The sequence below is a fragment of the Phocoena sinus genome, chromosome 1, assembly GCF_008692025.1.
Source record: "Phocoena sinus isolate mPhoSin1 chromosome 1, mPhoSin1.pri, whole genome shotgun sequence".
In the NCBI taxonomy this organism is placed as follows: domain Eukaryota; kingdom Metazoa; phylum Chordata; class Mammalia; order Artiodactyla; family Phocoenidae; genus Phocoena; species Phocoena sinus.
The window spans coordinates 28,320,994-28,341,691 of NC_045763.1; the positions used below are offsets into that span (position 1 = coordinate 28,320,994).

At 40.2% G+C, this 20,698-nt stretch overlaps 1 protein-coding gene across 4 annotated transcripts; it reads right to left on the bottom strand.

Annotated features, from left to right (window-relative positions):
- Positions 1-3,461: 3,461 nt before the first annotated feature.
- SFPQ (splicing factor proline and glutamine rich) lies at positions 3,462-18,926 on the bottom strand. Of its 4 annotated transcripts, XR_004348610.1 has the most exons (13): positions 17,997-18,926; positions 17,100-17,288; positions 16,437-16,738; positions 16,238-16,333; positions 15,164-15,360; positions 14,979-15,063; positions 14,533-14,650; positions 14,076-14,124; positions 13,874-13,995; positions 8,229-11,417; positions 5,076-5,123; positions 4,472-4,560; positions 3,464-3,552 (listed from the first exon to the last, which is right to left on the bottom strand). XR_004348610.1 is itself a non-coding variant. In XM_032623795.1 (10 exons), the coding sequence occupies exons 1-10, from the start codon at positions 18,816-18,818 to the stop codon at positions 11,280-11,282; spliced, it is 2,118 nt and encodes a 705-aa protein (XP_032479686.1). In that variant the 5' UTR covers positions 18,819-18,926; the 3' UTR covers positions 3,464-11,279. The 4 variants fall into 4 exon arrangements, 1 of the variants encoding a protein (XP_032479686.1); XR_004348613.1 differs by lacking the exon at positions 8,229-11,417 and having other exon boundaries at positions 3,462-3,552; XR_004348608.1 differs by having other exon boundaries at positions 5,076-11,417.
- Between the last annotated feature and the right edge of the window lie 1,772 nt (positions 18,927-20,698).

Sequence of the window (20,698 nt, forward strand, 5' to 3'; positions counted from 1 at the left end):
CTTGCCCCTTTCCTTTAGTTCAAGGTTTTCTTCATGCAGTGATACTTACAAAATAGCAAACAGTCAAAACAAGGTGGGTATACAATTATGTGCTTTATTAATTACAATGACATTACTTGAGTCCTCAGGAGAAGCAGCACAGCTCCAATATCCTGAAAGTTCTCCAACACGCATGTTTAAATTTATATATGCATACAAAACCAAAAGCCCTCTCTTCTTTTTCTCGTTTGACTCCACCTGAGTGTCCACCAGTATGTCTCTTGGTAGAAGTCTATACCAGTTCCATGGACTACCCACTTTCACGCCCCAGAGACATTTGCTTTTACACCCATCTTGTTTTATTACCTTTATTAGTATCTGCTCAGTTCTTCCTTAATGCTAGTTATAATGTTAGTTGGTTTTCCTCCAAATATGTGGAAGGTATATTTTGCTTTTTAATTAAATGCCCCCCAAAATATATATATGTGTGTGTATAACCTATTGCTTCTGTTTCTCTGAAGAACCCTAAGATGTATATACTTATTCCACTAAATAAAATGAGTCCATAGAAAACCAAAGAAAATCTCTTTAGAAAAAAAAAAAAGACGACTGGAACTCATATAAAGCAATGAAATTTAAAATATGACATCTATGTAGGAATGGATAGTTCACTGGGCCAGATATATAAAGAAATCTAGTATATGATGAAGACAGCTGAACTAGTGAAGGCAATTTTGATTATCAAGTGACCGAAGCAATTCTATAAAGCAGTGTGGGTAACTAGAGTCACCATGTTATACATGAGATCCTCAGACATTCATCTTATAGCTGAAAGTTTGAAGTGGTATTTCAGGGTTTCGATTTGCTTTGTTTTTGGCCAGACCGAGCAGCTTTTGGGATCTTAGTTCCACGACCAGGAATCAAACCCAGGACCCCTGCAGTGGAAGCTCAGAGTCCTAACCACTGGACCACCAGGGAATTCCCTGCACTTTCTTATTGACTAATGATGCCAAGCAACGTTTCATGTACTTAATTGGCATTTTTGTATACCTTCCTTGCAGAAATTTCTATTTAAATCCTTTGCCTATTTCTCAATTGGGTTTTTTACATATTCTGGATACAAGTCCCTAACCAGTTATGATTTACAAATATTTTCTTCCATTCCATGAGTTTTCACTTTCTTGATGATGTCCTTTGAAGCAGTGATTAATTTTGGTAAATCCAATTTGCCTTTTTTGTTGTTCATGTTTTTGGTGTCATTTAATAATCTAAGTTTTATAATTTCATTCTTACATTTAGGCATTTCACTCTTTTTTAGTTAACTTTTGTATAGGTGTGAAGTAAGGGTCCATATGAAACTTAGAATCAGCGTTATCAATTTCAAGAAGTCAGCTGGAACATGGTAAATGAGTAAATTATTTTGGGGAATGCTATGTCAATGAACACGGAATGTATTTCTATTTGGATCTTTGTCTTTTTCCCCTCATTCCCTCTTAACCTCAAGCACGTTTAGAACCCAACCCACTTTAGATGCAAAACATTACATGCCTGATAAACCACTTGTTAAAAATCTTGAGGACTGGAGCTTCCCTGGTGGCGCAGTGGTTGAGAGCCTGCCTGCCTGCCGATGCAGGGGACATGGGTTCGTGCCCCGGTCCGGGAAGATCCCACATGCCGCGGAGTGGAAAAAAAAAACACCTTTGAGGACTTGTTTTGAGCTTAAGCTCTCCACTCGACTCCCCAACACACTTAAAACACCAACTAATCAACAGACAACCCTGCTAGGCAGGGAATTTTTTTTTTTTTTTTTTTGGCTGCACTGGGTCTTAGTTATGGCATGCAAGCTCTTGGTTGTGGCACGTGGGATCTAGTTCCCCGAACAGGGATGGAAGCTGGGCCCCCTGCATTTAGGGTGCGGAGTCTTAGCCACTGGACCACCAGGTAAGCCCCTAGGCAGGGATTCTTAATCCTATTATAACATCATGTTAAGAGGTTATGGAAAAACTCAAACTTTTTGGCCAAACCAATATACAACTTGTCCAAGTTAAATGGTCTCTCCCACGAATCCCAATCCTCAGTCCTAAGGATCTATTACTAATTTCCCCTTGTGGACTCCACGGTCTAAAAGCTTACCAAAATTAACAATTTCCTATTCTCTATAAAATATAAAAATCCTGGACCTGTTGCCTGTGAACCCTGATGACTAGTAAATTTATTTGAAAATGCCACATGCTCCTTTTGTTTTTGTCTCCGTGCAACTTCATTTATGTACACCCACCTTTTACCCCAATGAAGAAAAAGTAGTATGTTCATCCTACTGATGAGCAAACTGCAATTCAGGCAACTTGCCAGATAACACAACTGGGCACATTTCAGAATACTTGAACTCCAGTAGCAAGACCCCGTAACTCCTAACCAATATATTACACTGTAGATTTTTGCCTTGAGACCCATAAAGATGCTAAGCAAGCTGGCAATCAGAAAGGAGTAACAGTTGAACCAAGACATGGACTCAGATGATTCTTGATTTGGGATCTCTTATTTGCCTGTCTGAAGATATGCCAATCACAGATGATCAGAATGATTATGAACACTTAGAGCAGGATCTTGGGTCTTGTCCCTGGTACTGACTACACACAGCTTTTCAAAGCAAATTCCATGGGACCAGTGACCGCTGTGGCTTTCAACTCTCTCCCTTTGCAGTTACAAGGGAATTCCCCAGTGATCCAGTGATTAGGACTCTGTGCTTCCACTGCAGGGGGCACAGGTATGATCCCTGGTCAGGGAAACTAAGATCCTGCAGGCCATGTGGCACGGCTCCCAAAAACACAAAACCAAAAAAAAACACCAAAAAGCAAACCCCGAATTACTTTTAATACGCACCTCATATGAATTTGGTGTGAAAGATCCCTTTAACAGTTTGTCAAGTTTTAATGAGAGCTTCAAGAATGGAGGGGGCAAGCAGATTTTATAGCAAATTCCAGAATTTTACACTGTGTATAAAATTCAACTCCACTTTAAAGAAATTGCTACTCAGGGTAACCAAAATATGGTTATTTGGCAAGACGCAATTCAGTCTCTACTCATTAGTGAAGTAATGTCTGACTACCCATAACCATAATCTGATAATCCTTTTGTAATATACAAAATGCTTTTTAACTGCTAATCACATGGTAATCTCAGGAATAAAACTTACTAAGACTGAAGGCAATTTTAAAATACTGATGGCTAAATCAGGTGAGTTCGATAGTGTAGGGCCATCAGGTTGATTAGTAATTAAGAGGCTGAAGCAGCTCTGCCAAAAAGGCCTCAAGAAGTAGAGTCCTAAATTATGTAGTTTTTTTTTTATGTAGTTTTATACTTACAACATGGAATGACTTTTTTAATGTCACCTAGAAACAAGTTGCTGACATATACAGAAAATTCTGGAAAACGGAAGAGTCCTCTACTTAAAAACAAAACCAAAACAAATGGAAGGACAATCTGATTTTAAAATGTCTTTATTAAACAACAGGTTGTTTATTTCTCTTTGCTCTCTTCCTCACTGGTTTTCGGGACATAGTTCACCTGATCCTGTCAATTAAAGGAAACAATTACTCCAAAAGACCTAAGAATCACGTATCAAGGTCTCAAATATTTATCAGCATCAACCAAGTAAACTTCCTAACAGCAAAGTAACATTAATCAAGGAATGTGGTAGTAATAGTATTTAATGATCTTTAGATAACTAAGGATTAAAGAAGCAGAAATGATTTTAATATCAGACTCACCCAATGAGTTTATTAAATTTTACTTCCATTTTCTACAAGAACTTTCTTACAAGGCAGATCTCTACCATTCAAGACACTCCATTAATTGGCACCCTCTTTCTAGCTATAAGATATAGCCTCAATTCTTCCATTTTTGTTAATTTCAAACTGATTATGACAGCCCTTTATATCTAAGTGATACCTTGAACGAATGCAATTTCTGTAAGATGAAGGGACAGTAAGGTACCATCTACAAGTCACCTTTTTGTAAAAAAGTTTTATTGGAACACAGTCATGTCCATCTGTCTACGACTGCTTTCCAGCTAGAACAGCAGAGTTGAGTTGCCAACCCTTCTAGATCATCATCTATATTTATTTTATCTTCCATCTATTCTCAACTATAGGTAATCCCACCATTTAACTATCTGATGAAAAACAGGGAACTTCAAATCTTCTGAACCTTCTTCTACATGGTCTTATGGACCCAGAGGTGAATACAGATATATATTTTTATTTAAAACTTAAGTCCTGTTTTTGTGAGGCTTTAGCCAAACAGACAAGGTCTACCACACCTCAGAAGGCTGTAAAAATGTTTAAATATTTAAGTGTGTGCTATAAAAACATCTTTCCTGTAAGAAAGTTTTAACGTAGAATAAACTGAGATATCCACACGAGTAGTTATTTTTATACCACCCGAGAGTCCTCCTGAAGGCAGTTTACAGAGTAAGAAGCACTCAACTCACCTAGATATTTCATCAGTCTAACAAGTTGTAGCTTTCCTCCTTGATCAGCTCATGCTGTGTGATGTCTTGAGAACAAATATCTTATCCACCTATCATTAAAATATTAACTGTGTTAAAATAACATTCAGCATATATTACATTTTTACTAATTTTTAACATGTACATTTTATTCTGACATCAACAGGTTGAATGAACCTGTTGAAAACAGGTTTTCCCTCCTACCAATGACTAGACAACTGTTCCTCACAATTTATTATGTAAAAAGGAATGGGATTTTGAATTGGTCCAAAGTTCATTTTAAGAGTACTGAAAATACATGTCTCTACTAATTCAAGCCTTCTTTTCTGATCTAAATCTTTCATCTTTTTCTTCTAGTGTTTGACATCTTTGTAATAAATAATCCCAGTCTTTTCTCTTTCCAACTCACATTCACCCACACGCATGCACACACATTAAAAAAAAATAATAAGGGTATTATCTTAGGAGAGGTGAACACCTTAAAAAAAAGTCAAACAGTTTTCAATAGCTAAATCAAATTATTTAACCATTAAATAGAAGTCAAACCCAAAATCCTCTACAGGTTAAAACTTCCAAGGAAACTTACTTCAACGGAATGAACACTCCAATATCAGCCAACATCAATCATTCTTACCTAAAGAATAATAAGAAAAAGTTAATATAAAAGACAAGGGCATAAAGATTTGAAAATGCTAGTTAATTTCAAAATTTAAAGAGTAAATTCCAGAGACAAAGATTGGGGGCAAGTTACAGCATAAAAAATAGGAAGAGACTTCATGGGGGGAAAAAATCTAAAATCATTCTGACGTAAGGTAGCAGTAGACACCTAAATTCGAATGAGAACTGTATCCTCTTTAAAATACAAAAGCCTAACTGCATTTTCACCAGTCTGACCACAATGAAGTTTGACTGCAATCCAAAATATACTATCCCTTATGTGAAGGTATGTGACAACGTTTACCTTACCAAATGAGTTTTAACATCGGCTCTTTTCATATAAAAGCACGTACCCTGCTCCCCACCAAGCATGTCTTCCATTCTCAGGTGGACTGACCACCTTCAGCAGGAGTCCACCAAGAGAGCCCTCCCCCCCTTCCACAGTACACAACAATGCAGTTGTTATCCTGCAATCCTATATATTTGCCTCATTCTTTCCCTCTTAAGTCCTCACTGAGTTTTAAGTTAGGGCAGGGAAGCTATGCCTTATCGGGACAGCAAGGAACCTGAGTTTTTCTGAGGGAGAAGACATTCACCTTCACTATATATGCCTGGCAGGGCCACAGTGCACAAAAACCAGAAAGATCAGCCTTAATTCAAATTCCAGGTTTTTCTTCCTCCCTGATTATCAGCGACTGCCAAGGGTATATGAAATAGTTCCCTGTTGCACATGTACCATCCATAAGGGATACTATATCGTTTTGCATTCTTCCTCCATTCTCCAGATTATCCTATGCTGCATCCAGCCCCTTTTTCACCCTCCAAATAAATCTTTTCAGCACTGGTGTTCAAAAGCAACATTTTTATGTTTGATGGTTTACCAACTGTGAGCTTTCCACAGTTGAGTCTTAAAAATTGCCAATCATTATCTAGCAGCAATGACAGATGATTGGGAGCAGCCAAATCCTCTGAATTCTTTCCCTAATAGGCAGCCATTTGAGAACTGCACTAGCTGACAGAGCACTGAAACATTATCAGCTAAAGCCAAAACCAAATAAAGGCCCAGAACAAACATCCTGGCTCTCTAAAACCTGTCCAAAATCATTAAGGGAAAGGCAGTAAATGCAGGACTGTGTATCATGTCACTGCAGCTGACAATGATTAACAATAGGAAACATGCAACCCCCATTAAGGTTAAAAGTCCAAAACTAGTCACACGCATCTCTTTATTGGGAAAAAGTGAAACTATTATGCATTCTTTGTAGGTTTTGCAACCTTATGTGAAGAGCACCCATTGCATTTCTTTCATCTTTCATAAAGCACCGGTACCTGTTCCAAGGGCCTAACAGTACGAAAATGCATTCTGGCATCACACCTCTGAACTTCCGACCATTCTCATTAAAAATAATTTTGGTTTGTTGCAAGAAAAGACTATGAAATACAATGCGAGCACCTCGGTATATAGAGTTATTACTGAAACCCATTTATCCCCAGCTTTTTGACTGAGTGATTTTTTTTAAGACCCTCTGCACTAAGATTCACGAATTACAGCTACATACAAATCAAAACTAGTAAGAACTGACTAAAGTCACAGGTTTCTCATCGAAAGTGCAAAAGCCTATTCATCGAGGTAAGCAGAATGAAGCAAAATTACCCCACCCCACCCCAATGATGTCCATATATTGTAACAAGTACATTCTCTCAAAATTGTTATTGACTGTTAAGAAACAAACCTGCGCTTTTATTTCTAAACAATCACTGAACCACGGTAGCAAGTGCTGGCCACCGACTTAATGGATTATGCCACAGGAAAACCCCATCAGGGATGCGTGCCAATTTAGTGACACTCTTGTCACTAATACTGAGCATGACGTTTGATGTGCACTGTGTTACTAACATAGAGAGCTAAACTAGTCACCATTTGCTCTTTCATCTAGCAGGAGAGTCAAGTCATTTGGTTGAATGGACTACGTATTAAAGTACAAATTTGTCCCCACCTTGTGAATCGCTTGCCAAAGAACAAGCCATTTGTCTTGATACAATGAAAGAAAATTCTCGTAGTCATGAAGAGTTTTACCAACATTTATGCAAAATAAACCGAACTTTCCAGTTACAGAGCAGAAAACATTATACACGAAAGCTGTTTCTCATGCATGCTAGCTAAAAACCAGTTCATAGACCAAAGTTCAGTTGAATTGAGGTCTGGAACAACAGTCGATGCAAAGCTTAAATCCTAAGCAACAAAGGAAGGTGCTTTAGAAGACTTACTGTTTTGGTAGTCGAACAGTTTGGATTGTAACATCACATCCCTAAGGCTAAGGGAACCAAATTCAAAAAGCTACTCTGAACATTTGCAGTTATCCTACAGAATACGACGAAGTCTTATGATTGGGAAATGATTCCCAACTTGTATTCAATAGGCAAGTCAACATGCCACACCACTTTCCCCCAGGTTTAGAGTATAAACATATTTAGACAAATCACAGAACTTGAACTATTCATGTTAGATTCCCATCTATGCCCCAAGTTAGTAACAGAGGTGTTCCGATGGAGCCCATTTTAAAAAATGTTTAAATCACATTACAAAAAAAAACTGTACTTTTAGTCTTAATTCACTCCACCTGCAGAGTAATTACCAAGATTACACTCAAACTGATATTGCTGACCTATGAGCAGGTCAGTTTGCTACAACAGAAACTAATTATCACATGCTATGCAGTCTGTGTCAAGATGCTTAAAAAGCACTCTTACTTCCGAAGTATGGTATGGTCCCCTCCCCCACACCACTGATGTGTTTCATGTTATCTTCAGTTACAATGCAACTAAAAACCACACAACTGAATCAGATATACCAAATAATCAAGTTTGCACTTTTTATCTGAGAACTGCAACAGCACTGAATTCTGCCTGACGAATTACAGCTCTAAACCCAAGCCCAGGCAGTTTTGATATAAGCTAGCTTTATCATCCAGGTGTTAGGTGCTGCACCGTAATTTCATCGTCAGAAGTATGATGTCAGAATGCCCACGGAATAAAAGTACATAGCAAGTCACCAAGTTAGATTATATTGCTTGTTACCTACCTGTATGCAGTCGGCAATGAGAATCTCGGAGCAAGCAGGAATACTACATCCGGGTCCTAATGTCCATTGCCATTTGCGGTACTACGTTCCTCACAGTTACGCACTGCAGAAATGCTGGCTAAATGCAGTTATGTAGCAGGCGACTACTTTAATAGTGCATAATTGCAGTCCAAGAACACCAGAAAATATTCCGCCACAACTTGGTGGCTTGCCCAAGAAAAGCCAAGTATCTAAATTTTTATCTGCCATAATATGCCACTTATAATATGCACAGGCGTAACATTACAATTTCCCAAATGATTATGTTCATATTAGTGGTATAATACATCTAATAAAGAGTGGTGGGGCTTATAGTATTTCTTAGAAGTTTATCTAAGCAAAGAGGATTATGGTTTCACTAAACGTTGAGCCAATGGGTTAAGGTTCTAAAACACCTATTAAATACACTGGGATCTCTTAGAGAATGCAGGTTTTAAAGATTAGGAATTATAAGAGGAGTAATAAGTTTAAAAACAATCAGTGTTCCTCTTAAAACAAAATTATGAGAGAAAGTGGAGAAGAGGAAACGGGGGCAGGTGGTTTCTTTAAATGAGAAAAATGGCTAAAATACTTCAAAAGTACTACTTTCCCTTTCCCACCCCAAGTTTCATAAATCAGCTTTTAGGAATCTACTTTTAAAGATGATTCAAATTCCCATTAGGCTAAAAACTATCATATACATTCCAAGACTTGTTGAAAGTCTATTTGAGTAGCTTACGACCCTTGGTACGCTGCTGTTTCAGTGATTAAAGTCAAAACTTAGTTGAAACTAAGCAACATTACTTGCTAAACAACGTTTAGCAATTCTACACAATAAGGCTATCAAAACCACAACTTTCAGGAGATTATCCATTAGCATCCTTCACCACTCTTCAAAGGTACAGTACTACCAAAAGCTTATTTTAGGGGTCTGTGCCAGCATCCCTTATAAAGAAAGGCATGTAATCTGAAAAATAAACTGAAACATTAATTTTATAGGCAGATTTTTCCATTTCCCCACCAGCCCCCGCCCACACATTCAAGTTCACCCTCTTGTGGGTGTCCCATGAACACCCCTTATTTTCTTATCATTAGTGGAGTCCCTACCATACAATTCAATCAAATTGTAATGGACTCCTTTCAAATCAAGACCCTTGTTTCCGGTACAGAAAATCTCATACATTATCACCAATTAATAACTTGACTTGGGACAAAACTTCCTCATTGATATAATTCTGGTAGAACTACTCATTTCCAAGTGTCTTGATGAACAGAAATAATGAACATTTTCTAATGAGATTCTCTCCCTTAATTAGCACACCAGGTACCTGTCAGTCACACAACCAGAATTCGGTGGCATGCCTTTATACTCCACTAGTGTTTTACTTTTAGTTCTAACAGGTTTCCTATGCACGAGTGCTCAATTGTTTCAACAACAGGTTTCCCTTTGTACTCAGGCACAATACTAAGCCTTCAGTATTTAAACAAAGATTTGGTTTAGAATTTTACTTTTGCCAATTAACACCAACAGAGGTGAAAAGGAGGAAGACACATTCCATAGTAAGAGTTCTATAATGTACAAATTTGAATGGAAACATAACTAAGAACAAAGCCAAACCATTCAGTTACCTACCTACTACTTTTAGGAAGTTACTCCTCTGCTAACAATATAAACATGGGAAAGCAGGTTCCCATTGTACTAACAGACAACAGTAACAATCTATTTTATTAATAAGTCAAAATGTCTCTAATGAAAGGAGATTCAATGAAGTTGACAATAAACTGACAACACCATCGAAAAGCTCCAAAGCTTTATGGTGGGAGGAAGGGATATTTGTACTGTGTAGCACAAGCAACTCTCCAGATTTAGTGCTACATCAAAAGGAAACTATGGAAAAACAGGTTAAAAATATTTCACAGTAAGTATAGTTCTCTGCAACCCTATTTGTTATTAAGTCACTACCAGCTCTTGGAAAAGAAAATGAGTTTTTTTTTATAGTCCTACAGATTTTTGCCCAACAGAAGCACCACAAGGAGATGTAAAAGTTTAGAGTACAAATGTATACATAGCCAAACCTACTTTATGATGACTATACCTTACTTTCGAGTTTAATTATTCAGACTAAACCCCATCTTTATAAATCACTTGAAGTAATACATGAAAAGACTTCATGTTTAACAATCTTTAATTCAGATGTGAATGTTCAATACAAGCCGTTCATAGGGCTTGGGACTCGTTCTTTAAAAAACAAGAATGGAGGAATGCAACAAAATGATCTTTCCACTTGTTCTTCAGAAACTTTCAAGGAAAGGATAGATCATAGGGCCATAAAAGATCCATTTAAGTCATACCCACTTTCTCCCCCTACCAATAGTCTTACACCCATTCCATAATCTTAATACACATTCCTGAATGAAGATTTACAGTTCAGCTTTGCTTACATAGCCATTTGAAAATACTTAGCACCGGCTTGCTTCCTATAATGCCAAACAAATCAAATCATGAAACTATTCAATATGCATTTCTTCTTTTTAAAACAAGGGGGTACTTAAATGTAGAAAGCAATACTTAGCCTACAAATACATTTCCCAGAAATGGCATATGCCATTCAAAGGCCTAGACACTCTTATGCTTTCCAAGTGGAACACCTAGCCTAATGTGCATAGAAGCATGAATGGCAAAGTTGAAGATCAAAATCTTAACTATTTTTTCTATTTATTTGAAGCACAGTAAAAAAAAAAAAATTGGTACACTTTGGAAATCAGTGGCACAAGGTACACTGCCATAAATTGAGGGACATTATACAGTTAAAAAAAAAAAAAAAGGAAAAAAAGGAAAAAAAAATTCCCCTGTTTCAAACACTGCATTACATAATTTTACCTGCCCAAACAGACCATTTACAAATATTAGGTCAATAAACTGCTAACATCCATAAAAAGGTAGCTTTCTTACTAAAATGCAAGAATTTAAAAGATTGCTATCTAAACAAGAAAAGACAAAAACAAACTGGAATGAAAGCCTAGATATCACATCTAAAATCGGGGTTTTTTGTTTGGGCCTTCATACTCTTCTCTCCCTCTACCATATCCTGCCGGAGTTCCAGGCCCCATTCCTCTAGGACCCTGTCCACCCACAGGTCCCGCACCTCCCTGCCCAAAGCGCTCAGTACGCTATTGGAACAGTTAAGTAACAGTTCATTATATGTAGTTGATGTCCATGTGTGTTAAGTAAATATTTTAGAAGGTTCCGTAGTCAACGTTCGTCGATACAATCACCAATGAGTCGATCCACAGGTACCGGGAACATAGAAAGGAAAAAAGGGTAATTTGAAAATTAGTTTACGATAATACATGCCTTGTGGTATGTTCCTACTTGAGCCATTCTCATACACCTGTTTCAAAGAATAGATCTTCCCTGTAGTGCTAAAAAATTTAAGAATTAGTGCAGATGTGAAAACCCATTCCAAAATGAGTTTTAAGAAATTTCACATCAGATTAACCCACTGAAAAGCTTACACACTTCTCACTTTCAAGGTCTGAACAGGAAATTTAATTTCCAAGTAAGCCTAACAAGCCCAACCAGACAGATTCAATTCACTCAATGAAGTGACAAAGACCTACTCACCAGTTAGTGGTATGTGCTGCATAAGAAACCTTGTGCTTTTCAAGATCTTAAGACACATCTGCTAAGTTGCAGAAATCTTAAAAGGTTCAAAGTTTTAATAAAATGCTACCAGACTACAAAAAGAAAAAGAATAAAAGACTAACAGATTTAGTCACTTAACCGGCACAGTAACTTGATTTAAAAGTGTGTTGCCATATTCTCACAGGTATACCACCTTCAGAGCCATCACTGTATAACCAGAGACAATTATGTTCACAGTACTGTTCTCTACAGTTGCAAATTGACTGAATATACAGCCCACCCTCATAACAGCCCAACTTTCCCCTTAGGTCTGTAAAAAGTCCACTGACAGTTATGATTCCGTGTTTTGGGTGTCTCCCAAACAGCTTTAACACCAAGCTTAAGTGACTGCAATAAAGCAGGACTTCATTATTCCATCTAGTTTTAGGTACTTCTAGTCCTAGAAACCTATGTTCCCAAACAGAAAAACCCTACAGATATGCAAAAGCACAGCAGCCTGAACTATCTTTCAAATTCTATTTAAAACAGACCAGTTATTCTGAGTATTGCTAGGAAAAAAACAAAACAAAACCCGAAAACCAGAACAAAAACCCCCCAGAAACTAAAACGGCATCAGGGTTTAACTGTTCCTATAAATGATTTCAACATGCTTCCTACAAAATACTAAAGTTACTATAAAAATACTAAATCCTAATCCTTCAAACTATTTCAAAATCCTAAAATTCTTAGGTTTTCAGCGCGTTGTATTGTATGTTTTATCTCAAAAAGGTAAAGAGGAAATTTGGGGGTTTTACAATTATGTTATTACAGTATCCTAGAACCCAGGAGCTACATGTCACATGGACTACAGAATCTGAACTGTGGGAACATCATGTCAAATTACAGTTACAAATTTGATACATACCTACACCTGCCTATTAAGAAGGATATAAACCAAAATGTTACCCACATTATTTTTAAAATTCAATTTGAAGAAAGCTAACAGCACTACGTTTAACCCAACCGGCTACTTATGATTCTAATTCTCAAAAGCCTTAAGTAGAGTTTAAATAGATGAGGCCCCATTCTAAATCCTTATGTTCTTATTTGTAAAATGAATCTAGTGAGCTATATGCTGCAGCTTCCCTCCTTTGCCAAAAGCCTGTAGGTGAACTAATCAGATTCAATTCAGTTGTGACAATGTACTTTTCTCCAAACCCACCTCTACAGCCAATACTCAGTTCTTCTAAGGATTGTAAAGTCCTAATACAGCCACTCAGACCAACTCACTTGGTTGTTCTAAAGTATCCTGACAGACTACCTGTACAGCTAAAATATGACAGCATCAAGAAGGTTCAGATCAAATGCACACAACTAGTATGCTTAAAATTATCATTGACTTTTGCTACCCTATAGCGAAACAGAGATGTCAGTTTATTTTAGAAGGTACACCTATAGACAGGCCCAACAGGTGGGAAACGACGAGTCCGAAGACTAAACAATTCCTTTTTCATGGGTAGAAGTCACACCAAATATAGGTCAAAGTCCTACACATTGCTAAAACATGCCTAAAGCTACAAACAAGTCTGATTCACACTTTTGGCAAATACCAGCTTAACGAATGACAGCTTGCCATTTGATTACTCTCACGTGGATGTAGAATAATGTTACATTATCTAACATTTAGAATTTGGATTTGCCATGAGCTATAGTGCAAAAGTACACAAGCAATATAATGGAAAGCACCTAAGTCTACTTATTGCCAAAGATAATTCCAACATACTACTAAATGCATTGATTTTTTGCTGGCAACCTTATCTGTTTAGGTTACCACATTGAGTTCTTCTATGTTGCCAAAGTATTCCTTAATACTACGATTTACATGATAGGGGAACTAAAAGAGGTCCAGTCACCTACTTAAAAACAAAAACAAAAAAACACACACACATAAGTTGTGAAAACGAGAATTTCCTTTTGAACTATGTCCCACGGGATACATTACCATGTCGCTTCCCATCATGGAACCACTCATTGTTGCCGGTGGAACTCCAGGATTAGCTTCATAACCTATGCCACCACCACCACCTAGAGGTGGAAATTTCTGGCCTCCTGAACCATAGGGATCTAGGAAACAAAAATGCTGGTTACAACTCAACCAGAATACTGCTCTTCAGTGGTATTACTAATTTAATTTTCATTCTTACCTCCCATGTTCATTGCTCCTCCACCACCCATTCTCATGTCTCTCTCTCTCTGAAAGAAAAAAAACCCATTCATACACCTGTACTAAACCCATACCAAGCATTCTTGAATACAAAAGAATTTCCAAAGCTTAAAAAAAAAATTGTTTCTCAACTTAAGGGAAAACAACAATAAGGTAATTTTAAAAATCAGTATTCTGAAACCAGGTGAGACTCCATCATCAAAAGACCTATAAAGCAAGCTTCTTCCCAACGAATGAAATCTTTTGGCCCACCCAACGAAAAGATAAAACTCAAAGGAAAAGGCATATCAATCATAATACACCACCTGGGTTAAAAAGAAAAAAATGGCAGAATAGCTATAATATGATAGGTTATATTTAACTGAATAAAATTTCATCCTAGATGTCTACAAACTTTGTAGAAAACTCCAATTATACTGCAAAAGAAGTTTACTTACCGGATCCATGTAGCCCATCCGGCTATAACTTTCCTCTCTTTGGCGTCTCATTTGTTCTTCCATCTCACGTTGACGAATCATCATCTCTTCTTCCCTCCTACGTCGTTCCTCCTCTTGCCTAGAAACATTCATCAAACATAAAAACTAAAGTTTTATCCACATTTTAAAAATTCAATTTGAAAAAAACTAGTAGTTTACTTAAGAGCATTACAAAGTCTAGGTTAGAGCAAATACACACAAAGGCTGGGACAGTGACTAAGAAGAGCCCTAAAGGTATTTCAGCAAAGTTAAGTGAGCCTTATAACAAAAATCTTACACTCTATTTCAATTTAAGCATTAAACCAAAGCTGCCATAGTATTTAACACCTCTGTATTTCATCTGATTCACCTGCAAAATTTAGGTACATTTAATGCAGAAGCAAAGACTTAATTTAACAAGATTTTACCTTAATTGCATCTCTTTACGTTTCTGCATTTCTTGATTGTGAAGTTCTTCCATGCGTCTTAATTCTTCCTGGCGTCTCATCAGATCTGAACATTGGAAAATTTTGTCATACATTCACATTAATGAAATTCTAGTAAGTTCAAAAGGCAAACGACCCTAACGGTAATATTTCAGAGAGTCCTTTACCTTGACGCAAAAGATTTGCCTGATGCTCATGATAGGCATCTTCCATTTCACTTTCCAATTTGTCCTTTGCATCTTTCATGTTTTTTTCAACTTGTTCCCGCTGCTGTTTTTCCATTTCATCCAGGGACTTCCACCTCTGAGAATACTCATACTCAAATGTGCCATGCTGGGCAAAACGAGGAGGGGTTTCTCTCTCCCTGACAATATTTAAATATGAACCAATTTACAGATGCACACAAGAAATATATCTGATTTCCCCTAAAAACACTGGTCACTTCACTGGCCTGTTACTGCTAAGAAATACTGAAAGGTACAGATCACCTTGATTCTTAATAAGGCATTTTTACAGCAAAAACAATACATGTTCCAGAACGACACAGTCAACAGTAACATGGGCACTGAAGATAAATCCTACCTTCCTCACTTTCTAACTCATTTCCCTAGCCAAATTCTGATTCAAGGAATATTTTTTCAACCCTTAAAAATGAGGATACCGGGCTTCCCTGGTGGCACACTGGTTAAGAACCTACCTGCTAACGCAGGGGAAACAGGTTCAAGTCCTGGTCCGGGAAGATCCCACATGCCGCGGAGCAACTAAGCCCATGCACCTCAACTACTGAGCCTGCGCTCTAGCACCCGTGTGCCACAACTACTGAAGCCTGTGCACCTAGAGCCTCTGCTCCACAACAAGAGAAGCCACCACAATGTGAAGCCCACGCACCGCAACAAAGAGCAGCCCCCACTCGCCGCAACTGGAGAAAACCTGCATGCAGCAACGAAGACCCAACGCAGACAAAAATAAATTAATTAAAAAAAAAAGGGGGGATCCCTACAACACATCCTAACAACCATTAAGAACAAAACAAGAATGCATGTGAAATATACCTACCTCAGAAACAACACTAGGTATTGGAGTAACTGCTTCAAAACCTCTAGCTTTCTGAGCCTGAGGTTTTCATTATCCCCATCCATTTCAAAGAACTTTGCATATTTTAAGCAAAACTGAAAAATTACTCTAGCAAGTTCTCGTTTACACTTAAATTAAGAACTGCCCAAAAGTTCAACAGATCTTACTTTTGATACATTGGATTCTTCTGTGCAAGTTTTTCAGGAAGACCATCTTCATCATCTAACTGTTCAAGGGGTTCCACAATGACTGGACGAGGAGTTCTAACAACAAAAATGGTTCCATCTTAATTTTGTTCCAGTTTCATTGCATTTTCTTCATACAAGTTAATAAATAAAAGTTATTCGAATAAACATAAAAACTTACGTTGTTAGTAAGAAAACACCTTCACTGCATCTTTCAAATGCTTTTCTTGCTGCTGGTTTAGAAGCAAATTCAACAATGCCTTTCCCTGTAGATCTTCCACGATCATCCACAATTACAACAGCCCTTTCAATAGGACCAAACTGACTAAAGGCTTCTTCCAACAGTTCATTGGAAACATAAGGTGAAAGATTTCGAACAGAAAGGGCAGCAGCATGTGTGGCAAATCGAACCCGAAGCTGTCTACCTCTCATGGGTGTATCATCAAGTTCAGCTTTAGCAATTTCAGCTAATGCTCTAGATTCCTGAAATCATCAAAACATACAGTCACGTTAATGACCTCAAAACTGGCTACTGCCCACCCTAAAATTGCCATAAGCCTAACTCCTGATCCTATTCTTCTGACAGCTCTCAGCTCAACTATCTCCAGGCAGCCCACCCTGACACCATTCAGGGGAGGGAGGTAAATACCTTACTCACCCACTCACTTCCTTTCTTAGATACCAACAATTATGCACTGTACAGCAGCTGCAACTTTTGTGTGAGTGATGAAAAATTTAAAAACTAATTTATTCTTGTTGTTTTAAAAAACACTATGTTTGTTGTAGGAAAAAAAGACCCTTTTAATTCCACCAAAAACAAACAAACAAAAACAAAAGAACTCACAAGCTTAATAAATCCAAATCCTTTGCCTTTGTTGATAAAAACTTCTCCTGGTTCTCCATATTTAGCAAATAATCTTTTGAATTCATCCTCCGTGATATCAGCAGGTAGATTACCAACAAACAACCGACAACGCTGCGTGTAAGTTTTCTCTCCAGGCCTCCTCAAGAGAGACAAGTTGGCTTTAAACCCCTAGTGAAAAAGGAAAGGAATTTTCAGATACCAGTTACCTCTGCAAATAGGAAGACCCAATAATAATTTTCGTTTTTCCCAAACTGGGTATGTTACAGTCAAGTTGCTCTCCTGTTCCATTTAAAGTCAAAGATGCTACTACATTTACGGGATTTCCAATGTAATTAGTCCGAACATCAAAGAGCCTAAACCATCCAGAACACTCTCGAGAACAGCCACAAACCTCTCTATAGAGTAGACTCTATATCAGGAACCTCGTCAGCGGTTTAGTGTCAAAATCAAAATCATAGTAGGCAAAAGTTAAAATGGTGGTGGGATATTAAACAAAGAAAACGACCAAAATTCCGTTGTCGACAAGCCCTGGGCCTGCGCGTGTAAGACCAGGACTACCTCGATCTCTCCAATCCTACATTTCACGCTGTACTCCACCCTATTCTGGCTCCCAGGATCCACTAGCTTTAACAAGGCCCATCATAGCTTCTCAGCGCCTCCTTCCGTCAGTTCTCCGCCAGCCGGGAGGCCTAACCCGGGGGGCGGGGGCAGTTGGCAAACCCGAGCCGTCCGCCCCTCACTCCAGCAGCCGGCCCCACCCCCCCCACCCCCGCGCGCAGGCGCCTTTTCCGGTCTCCAACAAAATGGAGGGCGGAAGGGGGGGGGGGGCCGCCGCCATCTTAGGGAAACCGACCCGTAACGCAGGGAGACACTCACCTCGGAGTCAGAGATCTTCTCCTCGCTGCGGCCCCCGGGCCCGCCGGGCGGCGGCCCTTGGTGGTGCTGCTGGTGGTAGGGCGGGTGGTGTTGCCGGCCCCCGCGGGGCTCCCCGCCGCCTCGGTGCGGCGGCTTGGGGTGGCCGCCAGGAGTGCTTAGGCCCGGGCCGCCGCCGGGCTTCGGCCCGCCTGGCATTTTGCCGCCTTTGGGGCCGCCGACTCCTGGGCCCTGCTTAGGCCCGGGGCCCGGGCCCCCCGCGGGTGGAGGCGGCGGGCCGCCAGCCTGAGGGGGGGTGGTGGGGACCCCGCTGCTCGGCGGCGCGGGCGGGGGAGCCCCGGGGGGCGCCGAGGTGACAGCGGGCGGCGGGGTCGGGGTGGGGCCTGGCCCCGTGGGGGCCCCCGAAGTCGGGGGTGTGGCGGGCGGCGCCGGGCCGGGGGCTGGGGGAGCGCTGCCTACTCCGGGAGCCGGGCCGGGTCCCTGAGGGACGGCAGGCTTAGATGAGTCCTGTGGCGGCGGCGGCGGCTGATGCGGCGGCTGCGGATGCGGCGGCTGGTGCGGCGGCGGCTGAAGCGGCGGCGGCTGCTGTGGTGGCGGCTGCTGCGGAGGTGGCTGCTGCTGTTGCTGGTGTGGAGGCGGTGGCGGGATCGGAGGCTTGGGGCCACCCTGGCCCGGGCCGGGCCCCAAAGGTCCGCGGTTCTGATTGAGGCCCATGCCGGGTGGCGGGGAGCGGAAATCGTGGAGGCCGCCGCGGCCGCCTCCCCCTCCGCGTCGGTGGAAACCGCCACCGCCACCGCCCCGACTTCGGAACCGGTCCCGAGACATGTCTGTGATCAAGGGGCGGTCGAGGCAGAAGCGAAGAAGACGTTCAGGAAACGTGGAGGCCACCTTGCTTCGCACAAGATGGCGGATGACACAGGCGGCGCGCCGCCTTTGTCCTCTTCTTATATAGGCCGGCTGGCACGGCCCCGCCTACTTCTCGATCTGTAGCTCCAAAAGCCAGTTGCAAGTACTGTACTTGATGACGCTGAGTTACGAAAAACTAATCTTTCCTATTGGCTCCCGATGAGAGGCGGGAGGCGTGGAGTGGTTGAAGTTTCCAGTCGGCCAATGAGCCGAAAAGGAGTTGGCTGTAGGCCACAGTGATTTGCTGGGAGATATTTGAATGGGTTCGCCAGAGCAATTTTCCCGTGAAAGCAAATAGCCAGGGCCCTATCAGCAGCTCCTAGGGAGAGATGTTAGAAGGCTCCTTTCTTTCTTGATTGCTCTTAGGAGCAGCCTGCTGGTATCCTTCCCCAGAAAGAACAGCAGTCTCTGGTTCAAAAGCATAAATGAAGTAAGTGCCTGCTATCTCTTCCGCCTCGTGCTGGGCCAATAAAATTAGAGAAATAAAATCTTAACCGATTTCACACACACCATCTTACTGATTTCATTTTGGAACCTCATTGGAGTACTGGTTTGGTCTAGCAGTATAAATGTCTCAATAAGCTTCAGTGCCCTCTTTGTTAAAAGAGAAAGGCCTTGATTTTGTGTGTGTGTATATAGACTAGTAATTTACAAACACGAATCAGAAAGAATTTAACATTTTTCTTAATTCTGCTACCTCAAAACACTTTATAAACAGATTAAGATACTTTAAAACTACAATATTAAAATATCTAGAATTGGGAGATTGGGATTGACATATATACACTAATATGTATAAAATGGATAACTAATAAGAACCTGCTGAATAAAAAAAATAATAAAATTCAAAAATATATATATATGGGGCTTCCGTGGTGGCGTAGTGGTTAAGAATCCGCCTGCCAATGCAGGGGACACAGGTTCGAGCCCTGGTCCGGGAAGATCCCACATGCCGCGGGGCAGCTAAGCCTCTGTGCCACAACTACTGAGCCCGCGTGCGACTACTGAAGCCTGCCCGCCTAGCGCCTGTGCTCCACAACAAGAGAAGCCACCGCAGTGAGAAGCCCGCACACCACAACTAGAGAAAGCCTGCGTGCAGCACCGAAGACCCAACGCAGCCAAAAATAAATATAATTAATAAATTTATTTTAAATATATATATATATGGAATCAACAAATGGACAGCATCCTTCTTACTTCAAAATCTCCAACTACTTTGAAGTGCATGAGCCATTTCCCTTAATACCTCTCCTAGTTAGTGTCATTTATGGACCTTTGGGTGGATCATTCCTCCCTCAGTTAATACTAGCTCATGGCTCATTGTCTGTCTTTCTACTTCTGTACATCATTTAACATCTGTGTGGATGACCACCCAATACTCTGTTAATCCTTTACCTGCTCACCTCCAACAATCTTTTCCTCCATCCTATGTCAGCCACCCCACCCACATCATATATAGTTATTCCTGTTTGTTATTGCCAGGAATAACATCCCTAAAAAATCTCTATTTCAGGCATCCCAACTAACATAGTAACTTTGATTCTTTGGCTTCGTCAAAACCTCCAAACGGGGACTCACCTAGAGGTCCAGTGGTTAAGACTCCATGCTCCCACTTTAGGGGGCATGGGTTAGATCCCTGGTCGAGGAATTAAGATCCCACAGGCTGCGTGGCCAAAAGCAAAAAACAACAAACAAAACGCCAAACCATTAAATGTATGACTTTTTCACTCTCTCTCACATTTTTATATTCATAACTTGTGTTAACCCAGTTTAGATGTTACGATTGCCACAACTCTTGT